Source organism: Oryzias melastigma, linkage group LG11, assembly GCF_002922805.2.
Source record: "Oryzias melastigma strain HK-1 linkage group LG11, ASM292280v2, whole genome shotgun sequence".
NCBI classification, from domain to species: domain Eukaryota; kingdom Metazoa; phylum Chordata; class Actinopteri; order Beloniformes; family Adrianichthyidae; genus Oryzias; species Oryzias melastigma.
This window is the reverse complement of record NC_050522.1, coordinates 3,754,250-3,774,238: the sequence shown is the minus strand read 5'-3', so window position 1 is coordinate 3,774,238 and position 19,989 is coordinate 3,754,250. Positions and strand designations below refer to the sequence as shown.

The following is a 19,989-nucleotide window of genomic DNA, read 5'->3' as shown; positions in this document are numbered from 1 at the left end:
GCTGGGATGAGGGTGTGACGTCAACACAACTGCTTACATTACATAATCATGGATGTTGTCTTGTTTTGAAATACAACCGGAAGTCGTAGTCTCTCCAAAGTGTTGTTGAAAGCATAAGCCTGCAGATTCCGGTCATCAGACGCCTCCAGACAGTTAATAGAAAACATGATTAATAATAATAAAAACACATCTCATTTGTGAACTGTTCTGGAATCGTTGTTAAACATCTTGTAATAATGGGATGAATCCTCGCAGCGACAAAGCTAGCAGCAGCTGCTGGCTTTGGTCCGCTTGGAGAGCCGGGTGAGGCGCGGGTCTGAGCTTGGGAAGCAGCAGCAGGATCAACGAGGAGGAAGAATGGGAAACGCAGATCCGGTTCTGGATGCGGGGGCTCTCGCACACGCCTCCCTCCCTGCTCGTGGAGCACCGATCTTCTGGAGCCGGTGATCCCGCTCGTTTTCCGGGTCGGGACCGACCATGAAGAACTGTGATTATCAGCAGATCGACCCAAAGGTGGTTCCGACGTACGCCTCCCCGTCTCACATCGGGACGCGGGGGCCCAGAAGAGTGCGGAGGAAATGGGAGGTTTTCCCGGGAAAGAACCGCTTCTACTGCGGCGGGAGGATCATGATGGCGCAGCAGAGCGGAGTCCTGCCGCTCACTCTGGGCCTCATCCTGGTCACCACGGGCTTGTTCTTCATCTTTGAGTGAGTGCTTCGGCTTCCTGATCAATTCAGATTTGGTCCTTTGGCACAGCGGGGCCTGCAGGGGCCACAGGTTAGAAGTAGAAGGGTTCTTCTGATCTGATTTCTTATCATTACTTTAGTCTTCTGACTTCTACAATTGAAGTCCTTAAACTAAAAAACGCTGTTTAAGAGCAAACAAACGTTTGCTTTGTTTTGCAAAATGATCAAAATTATTGATGCATAAAAAGTTCTCAGCATAGACCAGAATCTTTCCAGCTAGAAGTGATGCTCAACAGTTTCTACCATTCTGTTTCTCAGTTTGTCTTGAACTGAATAAAATTTTTGTCACTCAAAATTATTTGTTTCAAGCAATAAAACAAGGATGCATGTGAGGTACAAAGGTCTGCATCTGTACAAAGATACCCCTAACTAACTAGATAACTAAGTATCAACTATTACTCAGTATTCACAATAACCATTTTGTTTGCTATGATGCTTTATTTTATACACATTCTTGATAATAATAACTTTTTCATGATATTTTCTCTTTATTGCAAGCTATTCAAGTTACAAACTGACCAATCAGATGCCTCAGTTAAAGCATGTGGTCTCAAATCAAACGTTCAAAGCGTTTGACAGAATCTCCCAAGCCATGATCAGTGGAGCTCTAAAGTGCTCACTCCTGATTGGAGAGAGTGGTTGCCATAGAAATGATAACTCGGACCAATCAAAATACCAGCTCAGTGGCCTTGTGGTAGAGTGTCCGCCCTGAGATTGGAAGGTCGTGGGTTCAAATCCCGGCCGAGTCATACCAAAGACTTTAAAAATGGGACCCAGTGCCTCCCTGCTTGGCACTCAGCACTAAGGAGTTGGACTGGGGGCTTAAACCACCAAATGGTTCCCGAGCGCGGCTGTGTCTGCAGCTCATCGCTCCCCCAGGGGATGGGTCAAATGCGGAGAACAAATTTCACACACTTAGGTGCGTGACAAATAGTGGGACTTTAACAATCACTGTCAAGGTTTTGGTTCTAAAATGGCGGCAATCGTATCACAAAAAAAGTTTACTGAATTGACTTTATTTCATTGAGGAAAACAGTAAGTGATTTTCTGTGGGTGATGTCACACTCACTCAGTCCAGTTCTCATTCATGGTTCTGGTCTTCTGCTGGTGTAGACCCACCACTCTCTGGCCGCTGTAGTGAGTCAGCAGTCCGATTCCTTGCTGCGTTTGGCTGCTTTGCTTGTGGGTGAGTGGTTTAGGGAAGAGGTGGGGACTCCACTGAAGATGAGCGCCTGCTTCCTTTAAACTGCAGATTTCATAGAAGCATAACCGTCTTATTAATGCTCAGCTGAACATGACGGCAGATTAAATCACTCTAAGCTGTGGTTGACCCCCCCCTGCCCTCATGAATGAAGACGCATCTTTCGCCAGCGCTGCAAATTCCCTTTTTCCTTACAGCTCTCGGAGTTGCATAACAGCTTTGCATCTCAGTCTCCAGAGTCATGACACATGACTCTGGAGACTGAGCATGCCCTGTCTCCAGGGTCTTTAACTGTGATGAACAGATCAAGGCGCCTCAAAGGAACAAAAGCTAGGCTGGTTACATGAGGGGAACATTCGTTAGTGGATCATCATGAATATCTTGTCCTTCTGTGATATCCGCACAGCTGTCCCTTCCTCGTCAAACACCTGAGCAGTTGCGTTCCTGTCATTGGAGCTGTGCTCTTCGTCTTCGTCTTCATCACGCTGCTCCAGACCAGCTTCAGCGACCCGGGCATCCTCCCCAGAGCCACGCTGGAGGAAGCTGCTAACGTGGAGAGGCAGATCGGTGAGATGGAAATGTTTTCAGCTGATCCTCTTTCTGCCTGCCACCCCCCTCGTCTATAAACAGGGGTTAGCTGGCTGCAAGCCTGCGTAAGCAAGGACCTTTTCTGCACCTGGAGGACTCCTACTCAGGACCCAAGTTTAGCAAAGAACATGTGATCTTATTCAACTGCTGCTGTCCTGCAATTTTTAATTAAGGTTCAGAGAGAAAACACCAGAACCGTTTCTGCCTGATGGTTTTCTAGGAGTTTAAAACACATTTTTATCTGCAAGATGAGTTTTCTTTGTGCGTTGACTCTTTCTTCTTCTTTTTTTTATTTTCCTGCTGGAAACAAAATCCTGATTTTGTAAAATGAAAAAATCAAACATCAAAAAGCAGAACTTTTACAGATTCTGTGCATTTATGGATTCAACAGTCACTAATTATTTTCTTCTGATCATTTCATGAGAAGATGGTTAATAAAGCTAAAATTAACTGATAAATTGGAAATTGTCTTCATGAAAAACACTTGAAAATCACTAAAAACTTCACTTCTTCATTTTGGAACAAAAATATGTTTTGTTTTTTTCTTTCGTCAAAGTTGAATTTATGATGGAAGAACGGTATGAAATAAAAAAACTTTACTGATAGGATACACATTAAAAAAAGACCTTCAGGTTGCATCTGCAGTGTGTTGAATTTTAGAAGAACATAATGAAGCGGAAACCAGAACAGAAACCGTCCTGGTCGTGGAACAGTTGATCAGCTCTATATCCTCTTCAGGGTACTGGAGAGGAGAGTCCGTCTGATAGTCAAACCTCAGATTCAAGAACAACATTGTGGTTTCCGTCCCGGTCGTGGAACAGTGGACCAGCTCTACACCCTCCCCAGGGTGCTGGAGGGTTTGTGGGAGTTCGCTTATCCAGTCTATATGTGTTTTGTGGATTTGGAGAAGGCATTCAACTGCGTTCCCCGTGGTGTCCTGTGGAGGGTGCTCTGGGAGTATGGGGTCAGGGGAGCCTTACTGAGGGCTGTCCGGTCTCTATACGACCGGAGAGAGCTTGGTTCGCATGGCCGGCAGTCAGTCAGACCTGTTCCCGATGCATGTTGGACTGCGGCAGGGCTGCCCTTTATCACCGGTTCTGTTCATAGTCTTTATGGACAGAATTTCTAGGCGCAGCCAGGGGCCGGACGGGATCTGGTTTGGGGACCACAGGATTTCATCTCTGCTCTTTGCAGATGATGTTGTTCTGTTGGCTTCATCGAGCCAGGACCTCCAGCATGCATTGGAGCGGTTTGCAGCCGAGTGTGAAGCGGCTGGAACGAGGGTCAGCACCGCTAAGTCTGAGGCCATGGTTCTGGACCAGAGAAAGGTAGTTTGTCCTCTCTCGGTGGGTGGAGTGCTCCTGCCTCAGGTGGAGGAGTTTAAATATCTTGGGGTCAGGGGCGGAGTGGGACAACTTTCCAGCCATCTTGTTTGGACAGATTACTGCTGTTCCCGCGCTTACAATCCGTGTTATGTAACATTAAAAACAGATCGCTGTCTGTGTCTACTTTACAAAAGTACAGACACAGCTCGGACCTTTTCGCTCGCGGCCGCTCTGCCTCCCGCGTGTTCTCACCTGTGGAGCAGGTGGAGAGGAGCCCCTCCCCTCTGCGGAGAAGCAGCGGAGAAAGTGACTCAGTGTTCGCGGTGAACCCGTGCCACTATGTTTTTAGGGATTTAGCTGCCCGTCCCGCTCGTTCCTTTAACCACTATCGCTTCCTACACATTTATACTCGCTAATCATCCGTCTGGCCTGCGGCCGCTTCTCTGTCCAGCCCATAGACCGTCTAAATAGAGCGTTATTCATGTCAATGGTCCGGCCCAGACATGTTGGTAAAGCGTGCTCTGGTGGACTCAACCAACTGTCAGAATTTAAAAGGGGTGTTTATGTTAAATCGTAGCTCCAAAACTAACGGTGTCATCTCTTAAATGGACGGACGAACATTTCTAAAAAGATTCATTCATGTTCTACCGTGAATATTTTTTCCATGACGGCGACTGACCAGCCCATGAATGAAGCGGCCCACCGGGAATCCTCCCGACTCTCCCGATTACCCACTCCGCCCTTGCTTGGGGTCAATAGTACAAGATCCCGACTACAAGCGGCTTAAATTAATTTCCTCTGGAGGGTGGCTGGATGCTCCCTTAGAGATAGGGTGAGAAGCTGGGTTACCCAGAGAGAGCTCGGAGTAGAGCCGCTTCTCCTCCACATCCAGTGTAGCCATTTGAGGTGGCTCGAGGATCTCAAGGCATGTCCCTCTGTTTGGAAGACCCAGGACTTTTGCTGGAGAGACTATGTCTCTCAGCTGGTCTGGGAACCCCCCTGGGGTCCCCCCAGAGGAGCTGGAGCAGGAAGTGGCAGGAGCGAGTCTGGATAACTTTGCTGAAACTGCTCCCCCTTCGACCCAGTCTGGATGAGTGGAAGAATATGGATGGATTAATGGAACCTGAAAAAAAATTTGTGTCAGTTTTTCTGCAGCTATTAAGAAGCTGTGCTGAACTTTAGCTCAAATGCTTTCTCTTGATCTGACAAAAAACAGACTGACTAAAAGTAATTTTCTCTCAGTTCTGTCTCATAACAATTGCTGTTGATCAAAGATTCATCCATTTATATTTTTGTCACATCCACTCTAACTCTCTTAACTAAAGAGAGTAAACAATGTTATTTTAGTTTATTTTCAACTTTAACAACATAAAACAATGAAGGAAAAGTTTGAGTCTTGTGGGTGGTGGTGGAGTCCTTCTTAACTTCCTGGTCTGCTGGTTTTAGGTGATGCCCCCCCAGACCAGCAGCTGCTCGTTCGGATGGCTTGCTCTGAAGGTTCAGGGTGAAAGCAGAACCCACAAAGTGAGGTGATGAAATGTTCCCTCATTCCTGCTGGGAAAGCACCCTCTGTGTCAGGTCCAGTCCAGTCCAGTGCCCTCCAGTGTTCGGAAGTCCCAGTGAACCTGCTTAGCAGGAGTTTCTGATCGACTCTGATCCATCAGCTGGGTTCTTCTGGTTCTGCCTCATCATTTTGGATCTTTGTCAGAGCACGTCTTTCTTTCTCTTTGCAGACAGCTCTGGAAATTCCAGCTATCGCCCCCCCCCGCGCACAAAGGAGGTCCTCATCAACCAGCAGATGGTGAAGCTCAAGTACTGCTTCACCTGTAAGATGTTCCGACCTCCACGCACCTCCCACTGCAGCCTGTGTGACAACTGTGTGGGTGAGAGGACGATCGCCTGCTGCTGCCTAGAGGGGGGTTCCTACAGATTCACCTGACAAACACCCCCACTGTCTTGTGTCCTTCAGAGAGGTTTGACCACCACTGCCCCTGGGTGGGGAACTGTGTGGGGAAACGGAACTACCGCTTCTTCTACACCTTCATTGTGTCGCTCTCCTTCCTCACCTCGTTCATCTTCGGCTGCGTCAGCACCCACCTGGCAATGAGTACGACTCAGCAAAAACACTCCTTTTCCTACCCACACGCATCATTTCTGTGGTTTAGAGTTATGTGTGTTCAGCTGCTGCAACATAGTTAAGAGGAAGAACATCAAAGTTTAAATACATGCAGTGTGATATAATCAACCTAAGTCACGTATGATAAAAATGTGGAAACTGTCAGGAAAAGTGAATTTTGTGAGAATGCATCACTCACAACTGTCTTTTTTGAAAATCGTTTGACAAAAACATCATTTGCCCAAGAACAGTTTGACGTCAAAGGTTCAGCAGCAGCTGGTGACCACCGCTCAGAAATGAAGATGAAGGTTTGAAGGAAACCTGCTGAAGGCTTCTGCAGTGACTCTCTTCTTTTTCAGGGGCTCAGGGCGGCAGAGGTCTGGTGTTTGCTCTGCAGGAGAGTCCTGGCAGATATCCTTGACTGTCTGAAGACTTCTCGTTTAGATTTATTCCTCAGTGTTTTTAAGTTCACATCTCATCTTGAATGATAGACATCAGAGAGTAAAATGAAAAGGTCATATCTCTGGTTGAAGATGCTTTAAGCTCCTAAACAGAAAACATTTACGCTCATGTTTCTCAGGCTTCATATAAAGAAGTGGAGCAATTGTGCGTTAGGTCTTTTAAGTTAATGGTTTGAATTAGGCCTGGGCGATATGACGATACATATCGTGTGGGCCATAAAAGTGTCTATCATGCCATTTCTCTTTTTTTCATTTTTAGACTAGAATAGAATACAATAGAATTGATTTATTAGTCACTGTCACATGTACAACGAAATTTAAAAGTGCCCACTGGTCAGTGCTTCATTCATACTTTTCCAAAAAGAATAAAATTATAATTAAAGGAGTTTAAGAATAAAAATAAATAAATAAAAGTTAGATAAAATATGTATATAAATATTCATAACAGAAAAAACAGTAATAAAAAGCAGAAATAAAATGAGTAATAAATAAAAGTCATAGAAGCATTAGCTGACTACCGAGAATCAAACTAACAGACCTTCATCCACACACGTTCTCTGTCATTAAAGTACATTTGATTTCATAGCAGTGTAGCGTGAAAGGGGTGAATATAAAGTATTCAATCCCAAAGTTGGTTGAAAAATATAAATTTTATTAAACTGAAACTTCATAAAATTATCCTCGGGGCACCACCTTTGTAATGAAGGAAAATATTACTCATTAATGATCAGCCCCTACTTCTAATCAATAAAATAGTAATCAATTAATCAGTCTCTCAACTTTAGGTCGTTCGTACCCTTTGAATTGACTTTACCACAATTTACCATAAATAATGATATCTGAACAACGACGTCCTTTTGAATATTTATTGAATAACAAGAGGTTAAACAAGCAGAAATAATGGACGTAAAAGCATGGAAAGCAATCAACATATGTGGAACACAGAATATAACTTTAACTAATAACTAGAAATAGGTAAATGAGAAAAAAAGACACACAATATTGAGGTGAGAAATGCTAAATGTGTGGATGCATTAAGTGTGTGTTGTGCATAAAAAGGTGATGTTACTGATCTGAGAATAAGCTATTCTTAAAAGGAGGAATATAAACGGGGCAAAGATGTTACTCTTGCAAAAATAGTTAATCTTTGTTCTAACCACCAGCAGTTGACTGTATGAGCGAAGTTCGACTTCTCACCAGCGGTCTGTAGATCTGGGTCTGCTCTGCCAGGAAGGGTGGTTGATCCCGTTCCTAGCCGGATGGTTCAGGTGGGCCGTGGAGGCGAGATCTGCAGCCAGGCGTAGAAGGAAAGGGAACCTGCGGTTCTGCTGGTTCTGCTCTGTTCAGTCACTTAGCTTCTGGGGTGGTCGAACGATTTCTCTATTCCGTTTTGTGACCAAAAAGTATAAGTTGCACAGATGGCCGGACATTAAAACTTATCAAATGGTCTAGCATTAAAAATCAGTTTCAAAATAAAAGCATCAAAAATTTTAAAAATGTTGGAATCAGTCTATGACATAAATGGGAGACAAAAATGTTGAAAAGGAAGAAAGCGCGCAAAAAAAAACGTGATCTTAAGACTGGAAGAACTGTTGTCCTCCTTGTTCTGATGTTTCTGTTCTGTTCCGGTTTTGGCTTCTTAGGCTCTCTTGGCTTGTTAGGCCATTTTGTCTTGTAAGGGTTGGCTGGTTAGGCAATGCTCTGGCTTGCGCGCCATGGTTTTGAATGAGAGAGGCAGGGCAAGAATCGCCCAATCAGTGGGGATTTGACACGTTTTACGATTGGAGGTAATTTGCATGTCCCAATGAGCTCTGGATATGTAAATATCATGTTCGTAACTTTATTCTGGTCTCTGGATGTGTTTATTCTTGATGCTGAATTAACAACAAAATGGGTTTCTATCAAACAAAGTTTGGACATCCCTATATGTGTGTATATATCCTGTATGTGGCACATAAAACGCTTCCCAAAGTCCACTTAAACACAGAAAATCAATTCTTCAAGCTTTGATGGTTATACATGATTATTTCATGGATTTTAACCTCAGTAGTTGTGAATCTTCTTCTTTTAGGAATAAAGGTTTGATTACACACATGTAATAACAGAGCATTTATCTGAAGCTATGAAGAGATGTTTTACATGTTAGATCCAATTAACAAAAGTCCCGTGTTTTAAAACATGAAAAAAGTTATGAAGGGTCACGTATCTCACACAAAGGATTTTGAGTGTCTGTCAGGAATTCTTGCAGACTCCGCAGGGGTCGACCTACTGGAACCAAAAGATCCTTTGAAGGTGACAGGTTGAAATTAACCAGAGTTTGGAATGCGAAATAGCCAGGGTTCTGGCTGGTTGATCAAGAGTTTAATGACTTAAAGACCTAATGACCTTAATGACTTTTAATTCCTCTAAATAGTCAAGTTTAATCGTCTTCTCGGCGCCATCGCTGTATGAGCTTTCACCATCGTCATCCGAAGCCCCTGTATCCTCAGATGAGGAAACCTCCGGTTCAAACTGGTAGGGCTGTACACCCTCCGAACCCTGTGTCGTTAAAATTCCCGTGTTTGATGAAGGCTCATCACCTTCATCCAAAGAAATATCCTCTAAATCGTGGTCTACGTCGCTTCTCAAACCGTCCGCCATTGTTGTTTACACTCTGGGATCCCTGTAGTGACGTCACGCGCAGCCCCCGCCCATCACCACCTATCGCCCAAATTTAAAGCTGTGCACGACCATAAAATGATCAATAAAATCGCGCTGGATCATTTTAAGTGAATATTTTTATCAGATTTGTTTTCCAAGTTCCATTGACTTTCTAAATTTAAAAAAAAAATTGCCACTGCACGAGGCCTTTAACATCCGAGTGGGAAATAGAGGTTTTAGATGACTTTATTGCCCCTCTGCTGGGAGAGGACTCCGTTATCTTGAGAAAAGGCACTCCAAATAAAAGTTGGGTGATCAAATGGTCAACACAGGTTATCACAGTTGTTTCCAAGGGTGGAATGATACAGCAGCATGGAGAATGGTGATTGCAGTTGGATAAAAACTGTTTATGAATTTGTCGTTGTGTTGGATTGTCTGTAGCGTCTGCCCGATGGCAGCAGTTCAAACAGTGGGTGACCAGGGTGTGTGGTGTTTTTTATGATGTTCTGGGCTCCCTTGTGGCATCGGGGGTGATGTAGTTCCTCCAGTGAGGGGAGAGAGCAGCTGACAGTCTTTTGGGCGGTGGAGATGACCTTCTGGAGTGTTTTTCTCTGAGCTACCATGCAGCTGGGGTACCAGATGGATATACAGTATGTTAGAATTCTTTCTATTGTTGCACGATAAAACAACACCAGCAGTCTCTGTGTAATGTTGTTCTTCTTCAGAATTTTCAGGAGGTACAGTCTCTGCTGGGCCTTTTTCAGCAGCTCTGCGGTATTCACCCTCCAGGATAGATTGTCCTCGATCTGAACACCCAGGAAATGGAAGTCAGCCACCCTCTCCACGAGGTCCCCATTAATGAATAGTGGGGGGATGTTTGTTTTCTTTCTCCTGTAGTCGATCCTGAGTTCTTTGGTTTTCGATGTGTTTAGGTGGAGGTTGTTGGCTGAGCACCATGTGGACAGTTGCTTGACCTCGTCTCTGTAGGCAGCCTCCTCTCCCCCAGATATAAGTCCCACCACTGTGGTGTCGTCTGCAAACTTCACAATGGAGTTGCTTTGATGTACAGGGGTGCAGTTGTGTGTGTACAGAGAGTACAGCTGTCAGGGATCCATCATCCAGTTCCATCTCCAACCACCAGAGAGACCCCTCACCTGATTTTAACCTGCCATCTCCTCACCTGTCTCCCTCCTGCCATCATCACCAGCTGGTTCTCATCAGGCTCATTATCTCTGTGTTTTTAGTCACCCCATGGACACAGCTCATTGCGAAGTATTGCATTTGCCTCTGATACATATCCAAGCAGTCTGTTCATTTGCCTTCTTGTGTACTGACCTCTGCCTGTCTACTGACTCCCTGCCTCGCTCCTTGTCTGACCTTTTGCCTGTATTTTTGACCTCGCCTTGCTTTTGCCCTTGTCGGATTTTCTGCAATTAAAATCTGTTGCACATGGATCTCAACGCCTCAGCCTCTTCGTCACAACAACAGGGGGCTGAGCACACAGCCCTGCTGTGCTCCGGTGCTGAAGCTCAGATGTATAGCTGCCTACTGTGACTCTGTCTGCGGTCAACGAGGAAGCTGCTAATCCACGTGCAGATGGGTGGTGACAGACCCAGGTCTTCCAGCTCTGAATTTTTGTTATGTTGAATTTCTGACCCATTGAAATTTTAAGTCTCAAAATTAAAAACACTGATTTTTAAGATAGAAAATATTTTTGGTAGCATAAAAAAAAAGAAAAAAGCAAGGGTTGAAAAACAATTCACAACAAAAATTCTGAGGTTAAGAAAATTCAGAAAAAAATCAGAGGTTAAGAAAATTCAGAATAAAAATTCAGAATAAAAATTTAGAATAAAAATTCAGATGTAAAAGGCCTCGTGCAGTGGCAATTTTTTTTTTTTAATTTAGAAAGTCAATGGAACTTGGAAAACAAATTTGATAAAAATATTCACTTAAAATGATCCAGCGCGATTTTATTGATCATTTTATGGTCGTGCACAGCTTCAAATTTGGGCGATAGGTGGTGATGGGCGGGGGCTGCGCGTGACGTCACTTCAGGAATCCCAGAGTGTAAACAACAATGGCGGACGGTTTGAGAAGCGACGAAGACCACGATTTAGAGGATATTTCTTTGGATGAAGGTGATGAGCCTTCATCAAACACGGGAATTTTAACGACACAGGGTTCGGAGGGTGTACAGCCCTACCAGTTTCCTCATCTGAGGATACAGGGGCTTTGGCTGACGATGGTGAAAGCTCATACAGCGATGGCGCCGAGAAGACGATCAAACTGTACTATCTAGAGGAATTAAAAGTCGTAACAAGGTTTCCGTTGGTGAACCTGCGGAAAAATCATTACCGGAAAAGGAAAGGCGCCGCCGCTGCCGCGGAGCGTCCTTTGTCGTCCTCCTCCNNNNCGCTCCCCCGCCGCCCTCTCGGCCTCCCTCGCTCGCGTGCAACCAACCCCCGCGCGGGTCCTCTTTCCAGACGGCCGGCGGGGTCCTCCTGCGCCCCGGGCGGAGGCCACCCCCGCCGGCCTCACGGCCCCGGGAGAGAGTAAAAACCCTTCGTGCGGGCTCGACTGCCGGCGCCGGACAACCGTCCGACGAACCCACGGCGCCCCCCATGCCTGGCCCGGGGCTTCGGAACCGCAAACCCCCCTCAGCGCGGCGTACCCCTCAGTTAAAGAAGGACAAACCCACAAGTCTCACTGAAATCACTTGAAACTTACAGAAGTAACAATAAATAAATAAAAAAAAGAAAATTAAACAATCAAAATCAGCCATCACTTTTGAATTGTTGATTAACATAATTATTTAAAAAAACAAACTAATGAAACAGGCCTGGACAAAAATGATGGTACCTCAGTAAAAACTATTTGACCGGAGTGACATGATTAACTCAGGTGTGTCCTTTAATTGACATCACAGGTGTTTTATTTATTGTTACTTTTGTAAGTTTTGAGTGATTTAAATGAGAATTGTGGGTTTGTCCTTCTTTATCTGAGGGGTACCAACACTTTTGTCCACCACTGTATGTGTCTTCCATCCATTGGAGGTGAGGGGTGCTCGCGCGTGCGCCGGCTGCATCAGTGCGCATTCGGGGATGCTTTCCATCTGGGTTCTATGCAAACGCGCGTAGCAGAATATCGGACACTGCCGGTGTGTGAACCTTAAAAGTCACAGACACGCGCACTCAGGCACGAGCCAAGCTCAGGATCACATGTCTGACAGGCGGGTGCAGCGGATCGCCACTCGGGGCGGGCTACAGGTTTGCGTCTCGGAGCTTGTGGAGTTCTGGTTAGGAACAGCCAGCACGTCAAAAAACGTATTCCTCGACATCATATATGTCTCTCATTCATTCTGAGAGAGACATCCACAGACGGAGCTGGTAGCCCCTTCGACACGCGGCGCGGCAACAGCAACAAATTCCCCGCGCGGGGCACGAGAATTTGTCACACAATCGCGTTCGGTGGTTCATGGCTCCTCCTCCGCCCAGCTGATTGGAGGAATGAATGAATGAGTGAATGAATGAATGAATGAATGAATGAATGAGGAGGTACTGGACAGCCCGCCGATGTCCCGCCTCCAGAGTCATATACCTCACTGTGATTGGTTCGTTCAGCTCTGCACACAGCAAGTGTCATTCATATCAGCCTTGCAGGCCGCACCAACAGTAATCTTTCATATGGAGACGGGGGCCGCAAATCATCATCCTGCGGGCCGCAGATGGCCCGCGGGCCGCGAGTTTGAGACCCCTGATCTAACTGCTGAGCAAAATATTTCCTTTTTTCTTTAAAGTTATTTAGTAACAAAATTTCTCAGTCTACGATATCTTTGTTCATCTGTATCAGTTTTGGTGCTTTGCACTAATTGCTTAAGATCATCTCTCTGTGTCATGTATGACTTCAGTTCAGGGTCTACCCATGTTGCCTGACATTTCTTCTCTGTTGTTTTTATCACAGATGCATGTTCATTTATGACAGGTAAAAAATGATCAAGGAATGTAGCTAAAGCATCCTCTGAGTCATTTGTTTCAAAAACCCCTTTCCAATTTATTTGTGAAAATGTCCTGAAAGATCTTTTGTAAACAATTCTTGGTGTGACCTTAGTAACTTTTGCTTTTCTTGCAATGGCGATCATGTTATGATCAGTACATCCTACTGGTATAGAAACTGCCTTAGTATAGGAATCTTGCATTGATACATAAATATGATCAATACATGTGGCTGTTTTTCCTCCTTTAGAATTTGAACCAATACGAGTTGGCTGCTTTACCACTCGCTTTAAGCAAGAGGTGTTGCTGATAGTGGTCAGATGTTTCTTTAGAGGACACCTATTGTCCAACCAGTTGATGTTTAGGTCTCCAGTAAAGACCACTTCCATGTCTAGATCACAAACTTTATCCAACATTTTGCCTATACTTTCCAAATAACTTATGCTTGAAGCAGGAGGTTGATCGCAGGACCCTATGAAGATGGTTTTGACATGAGTTACAAGAGGCTTGAATCCATAGTACTTCCAGCTCACGACACATTAGATCTTCTCTTACTTTAACTAGAATGTTACTTTGGGTGTAGAAAGCCACACCTCCTCCTGATAAATTGAAACACAGTATCTCTATCTTTGAGCTTATAGAATTTTACCATTAGTAAGGTCTTGATCTTTTGGATGATTGTTCTTCCAGTTTTCCAAGACGTTGAACTTTTTCAATACTTAGGCTTTTTGCATCAAATTCCAGCTTCTCTTCCAAAAAAGACAGTAGTTTTTTCTCAGAATCATGCATTTTTTCATTTTCCTCTTCAGGAATTCCATCAATTATTACATTTAAACGCCTGGCATTTGAGTCCATGTTGTTACTCTTGCCATCAATTAATATCATGGATTCAGCTAGTTTGTGAATGTCTTTTTGAGTCGATTTACTGGTAGTTGAAAGATTAGAACACTGGACTTTTAGATCGTCTACCTCTTTTTGTGTGTACTGCAATTTTATCAATTCTTGTATTTCTTTTAAAAGGGCATCGATTCTAGTGTTAGTACTGTCCACATAACAACCTAAGCAAGCCTTGAAGTTACTTTCTTGCTGTTGTATCATTTCCTTGTAAAAAACCTTTTTTAGTTCTATCAGTTCACAAACCTGATCATATGTGATATAATGTATATTGTCTTTATCCTTACGGTTAGTGATTGTATCAACTAAGACACTCTTGGCTGCTTTTCCTCAGCTGTAGCAGTTATAGATGTAGCAGCTTCTCCTCAGATGTAGCTGCTTCTCCTCAGATGTAGCAGTAGCAGATGTAGCAGTAGCAGTATTTGTCCCTGGGACTGGCTCCTTCTTGGATCCACTCTCTTTTGGGGGATAGGGGCGTGGGGTCTGTGGTGGGGCCCCTGGGCTGGGGGAACTTGGACCTGGCGCTGGTGAGGCGGGGGAACGGTGGTCCACCATCGGGGGTCAGTCTGCCAGCTGCCCGCAACCTATCCCTGTTCCTCATGCAAACATGCATTTGACCAGGGGTCACCAACCTTTTTGCAAGTAAGGGCTACTTCATGGGTACTGAGTCATATGAAGGAGGACTCTTGCCATTAGCCTCATCACTGCTGAGTTTGCTTTTAGTTCTACGTTATTAATAATGAATAATGATTCTCCTCTATGTAAAAACTCTGATTTCTCACCATAATTATCAATAATAACAACAAGCTAGGAAACAAATATCAATATTCAGACCTTAATTCATCTCAACAGATCTTGTCACATTTTGAGGTAATGACAAAATGCAATGTTTTTAACAAAATTATAACTATTATCAATTAATTCTTAATTAATTATTATTAATTAATTATAACTATTATTAGTGGATCCACGCTCCTCAAACGCTTTAATTCAGTCTCATGCACCCGTCCCTTTATTTTCCTCAAACCTCCGAAGAGGTTGATTGACAGATCCTACAGCAGACAAGAATCTGCTCATGGTGCGTTCACTGAACTCTGGACATAAGCGAACCCAAACAGCCACTCGGCCCAACTCAGTCCACTACAAACGTAATCATTTTTATACAATCCGCAGCAAAACAAATCAGTTTTTCAGAGAAAACGTTTATTTAAAACTCTATTTAATCAATCGATTATATCCGGATCAGTGCCGGTGTTCTATGTTTTCTCTGATAAACTGCTTCGTTTTGCTGCCGATATTCGGTGCTCAGTGAACGCATCATGCAGAAACACTCAGCAGTCCTGGGTTCTGTTTCCATTACACATTAAACTTTAACCAAATTCAAGGAATTTAGAAAAAACAGTGTCACAATGACACAGTTTCATAATAATGTGATAAAACACAAACCAACTCACGCGATAAGTCATTAAAAACACGGCAATGTGTGTGCTTTTTTATTTGATCCACTAAAAAGGAGCATTTGGGTGACGTCACAGCAGTGGTTAGGGTTAGGTGCGCCCGTGCTGCGCTGGCTTGCACAGTGAGTCCATTGACAGTGTCAGATGCAAGTGAGAAGTTTTTTCAGTGGTATTTAAAAGAAAGAACACGACTAGATCCATTGAAGTTTGTCACTGCACTCGCGCTGATTCTCAAAGGAGACTTCTGCATTGTATTCAGGCTGCCAGCTGCAGAAGTGCGGCTACAGAGATGCACGATTAGCTGTGGCGCTGTGGGATGTCTCGTGACACCCGCTGTGCTGTACTCGGACAGACACTTCAGAAGCGCATTTAATCAGAAAAAAAGTCAATTTCCACCATAGTTTTGCGAAAAATGTCCATCCATTTCAATACGCCCCCAAAACCAGCTCATCTAAACGCAAAAACTTTTTTAGAAAAATGTGAGGTTTTTTTTTTTTTTTTTTTTTTTTTTTAGAAATTGTGTTTCCATTAAAGATAACAAATTATCAAAATCCAATTCGCAAAATTTCAGAGTTGATGGGAAAGCAGCTGGGGTTTGGGGGAAATAAAGGGAGGGGGCTGGTTCACTCAGACGTTTGAGGAGCGCAGCTCCATTGAGAAGTAAAAAAAGTGACCAAAAACCGCTTTTGTGGAGTGTTTTTTTCTATTGTTTTTGTTGTTAACCACAAAATAAAGAATCTTAAAACAGGTAAAGTCTCGGTGTCTCCATGCGGTAAAAGGGAGAAGGAGATGCTTCATTCTTTGTTATAGATTATCTCGTTATAACAAGAAAACACTTTAAAAAAATAAGTATAGTGGGATAGGTTGTTTTTTGCTAAAGCAATAATGAACATGTATTTTTAAGATGTTTTAATTTTTAATTCTTTGTAAAGTCAAGTGTGATTTCAAAAAAATTGCATCACAATAAAATGAAATATACAGGCAGCTCACAAGTGAGTTGTGCTATTTTTAGAAGAGACCTGCGGGCGTTTTATGGGGTGCTTGAGGGCGACCTGGCGTCCGCGGGCGCTGTGTTGGTAACCCTTGCTTTGGGTGATGGGGAGGGTTGTCTTGCATTGCACCGCTGGGGGTGGACTACTTGCCAGTGGCCCCCACCTGTGGCCGCTGCATGGTTTCGCCCCTCCCCTTGGTTTTATTTGCACCTTAGACATTTAGGACCCTTGGTGGGGGGGTGCCTGGACATCACTGCCACCAAACAGTCGATGTCCTCTCAGTGTCCTTCCCGCCAAATTTGACCGCACCATAGACATGTAGGGCCGCTGGTGGGAGGGTGACGGGGCATCTCTGCGATCAATCAGGAGATGCCATGTTAAGGCCTTCTCACCAATTTTAACTGCATCCTTTAGAACACACACCTCTAACACCACAAATACACACTGTAACAAACAAACACGCATGCATCACACAAGGAAGGTGGGACCTTCAACCTTCGACCTTCTGTCCCCTACCCCATCCCTGGCGTGGGGCGGGGGGGTGTCTTCTGGGCCTTTCGGCCCCCTCTCCATGTGTGAAGATCCCCTGAATTTTCAGGGGATCAATCTACATCGGAGCCTGGGGGTGTCCAGGTCTCGGTGGTGCGGCTTCCGGACCTTGTTCTCGAGAACTAGTCCTCTCTAAAAATCCACCAGTGGGTGTGCTTGGTTCGGGCCTTGTTTACATCACTCCTTGGGGCCTCCGTTTCTCTTGGGTGCCTCTCTGCTCGGCGGGGGTGGGTGGCCCCTGCCTTGCTCCCCCCCTGGACCTCCCGCGGTGGGGCAGGCAGTTGTCTGGAGTGTGGGGTGGGTTGCCCTTGGGGGGCCCTGGCTCGTACCTGGGGTGGGGCGGGGGAATGCTCAGCACTGCTGGATGGTGGTGGGCTGGTCTTCTGGGCTTGGGGGGCTCTCCGGGGGTGGGGCCTCGCGCTGGCTCTCCTGGCAGTGTGAGGGGGCTGCTCTTCTGGCTTGGCTGGGGCCTGCACTCTCTGTGCTCCTGTGCCTTCCTCTCTGGCGTGGGGGGCCTCTGCGGCAGCCCCGCGTGCCCTGGTCTGGGTGTTTCGCAGGATTCCCCATGGGGGTGGATTCCCTTTGTGGCCCTGGTGGCGGCTGTGGGGGTCCTGCCTGCTGCTTCAGTGGGGGGTCTTTGTGTGTGGACGGCCAAACTCTCTCCCTCTTTATACATTCTATCATCATCCACCTCAGCAAAACATAAACAATGGCGTGTTCACAACTTCTCTGAAATGAGCATCTGAATGGATGAGCTCGTTTCAATGTTTCTATGACCGTTCAAAAGATTAGATTCATTCATAACATCTCTCTGCAAACAGGTACGGTGTGTATTAATCTCCTGTTCTTGCGTCTGTTCTGTCCCTCAATTATCCAATCTGTAAACAAACTGTAACTTCTCTTGTGTTACACGCCGCCAGACTGCTGTTAGTGCTCGAGCTAATCGAGACGATTCGGTCAATTTTCAAAATAAAAGATGTCCGTCTCAGAAAAAAGAACAAAACATTCTTCCGCGGCCCGGTGGCAAGGGACTACTGTCCTAGAAAACGAGAGTTTTATTTTTTTTTACTTTTGGCTAAAAAAGGTAAAATCATAATTCAAAAAACACTGGGAATGTTTTGAAACTAGATCAAAAGATGACTGTGATAATGTTAGCATTAGCATGCTACAGTATAATAAATTAAACTGCCCTTTAGTGTTTTCTGATGTTATTACACTATGAAATGAACCCAGAGGAAACTGGCAGGATGATTTAAACAGAAGCAGAAGTTCTGAATGTTAACCTGACAAGTCAGCTGTGGTTTTTATCTGCCGTCCATCCCGCTCACTTGCACCATTGGGTCCAGTAGGGTTCATCATAATCTGTTAGTTTTTTGTTTCATTTTAAGCTCAATGCTGAACATCAAGATTATGTTCAACATTATGTGTGATTCAAACGTTTCACTGTTTTCTATTAATTCTGTTTTCTTATCTGACTCACAAAAAAAAAAAACAGGTACAGAAATTTCAAATCTAAACCTGAAACATTTCTTTTAATTGTTCATGTTTGAGTGTATACACTTTGGTGTAAAATTCTGTTTTCCATTTGAATCTTTATGAATCTCATGTTTTCCTGTTCTAAATGTTCTCTAGCATTTGAACACTTTCCTTGACTCTCTGACTCACTGCAGTTGAACTGGTGATTTGCTTTTTCTCAGTCTGGTCCATCTTGGGTCTCTCGGGCTTCCATACTTACCTGGTTGCGTCCAATATGACCACTAATGAAGATGTGAGTCCTCGTTGTTGATCTCAGGTTGACATTCACACATCTTCTTAATTCAGTTCCACAGTTTGAAGTTCCAGTTAAATAACTCAGAAAGTTCTGGTCTGAGGTGCTGAACATGTTAAAGTTAACATCTCAGAGGGAGAAATCTAAACTTAGAATAACAAATGGTTTGAGAAAAGTGTTTTCCTTAGAAGATCAGGAGGGTTTTGTTGTTCCAGATTAAAGGCTCCTGGTCCGGGAAGAGTGGAGATGTGGCCACAAACCCGTTCAGCCACAGAAACGTCTTTGTAAACTGCTGCTCTGTGCTCTGTGCCCCTTTGCCGCCCAGGTGAGTCTCTGAACTTCTCTAAGTAGGGATGTAATGATTCAGTCAAGCTACGATTCAAAGTGTTAAAGTCAGAATTTTGATTTTTTTTTTTCTCAAAACAATGAACTAAAGGAAGGCTATTTTAAGGCCAAGTATTGTAGCGACCAACGTTGTTGGGCCCTGTTAGATTTGTTAAAGTGTTCAATGTTACATTGGTGCTCCAGTCAGTGGATGAGTGTGATTGGATAAGCGTGGGTTTGGGCGGAGGATCAAGACAATAAAAGGAGGTTTGTGGGAGCGTGAAGGGAGTGTGAATGAGGTACGAGCAAGTTAGAGCAAGTCTTTCTTTGTGCTGCATGTGGCGTTTGGAACTGGTAGCCTTCTTCATTAAGTCCAGCTGGACGTTACAGTATGTTTCCATTTTGCCCCTTAGATCTAACTGGCTGTTAGAAAGTATTCAATACAAATAAACAATGATACATAATACTGAAATGATCTCAAATCCTTTCATACTCGGTTCATGTTGTGCTCCATGTGACGGACTGCTCTGCACCCGCGCCCGCTCAGCGCAACTCTCCCAGCCGCTGAGCCCGCACTCACCCGCGCTCGCTTTCAGTGCCAATGGTTGTTCTCATGCAGCTTGCAGAGAGAGCTAAAAAGAGTTAAAGCAGAGCACAGCTCCCGGGCCGGGAAGAAGTCAGAAGGGAAACAGCCACGAAGCTGCGTCGTCACCCATGACTGTTGTACACCGCGTCACACGCCGTCAATTCCGCGATGACACATCCGGTTCTCCTCCTCCACAACACGCCGCCCTCCCCGCTACTTTGGACGCCCTGTGGACCACAGCGTGCTCTCCAGCCTTCCCAGGTTGGGGAACGCAGCCGGCTCTGCTACGCGCCAAGACTCTGCAACCATCAACTTTGGCCTCATCAACATCCGCTCTCTCTCTAACAAGG

At 44.7% G+C, this 19,989-nt stretch overlaps 1 protein-coding gene across 3 annotated transcripts in view; it reads left to right on the top strand.

The window, feature by feature from the left end:
• The first annotated feature begins 106 nt into the window (after nucleotides 1-106).
• Nucleotides 107-19,989, top strand: part of LOC112139665 (palmitoyltransferase ZDHHC18) — a 31,844-nt gene continuing 11,961 nt past the window's right edge. The window contains exons 1-7 of one of the 3 annotated variants that reach the window (XM_024262497.2): nucleotides 107-707; nucleotides 2,354-2,514; nucleotides 5,594-5,743; nucleotides 5,830-5,967; nucleotides 6,336-6,387; nucleotides 18,627-18,729; nucleotides 18,945-19,054. In XM_024262497.2, coding sequence (XP_024118265.1) covers nucleotides 478-707; nucleotides 2,354-2,514; nucleotides 5,594-5,743; nucleotides 5,830-5,967; nucleotides 6,336-6,387; nucleotides 18,627-18,729; nucleotides 18,945-19,054 — 944 coding nt within the window. In that variant the 5' untranslated portion in view covers nucleotides 107-477. The remainder of the gene's footprint in view (nucleotides 708-2,353; nucleotides 2,515-5,593; nucleotides 5,744-5,829; nucleotides 5,968-6,335; nucleotides 6,388-18,626; nucleotides 18,730-18,944; nucleotides 19,055-19,989) is intronic. The other 2 variants (XR_002918035.2, XM_024262498.1) reach the window with 2 other exon arrangements.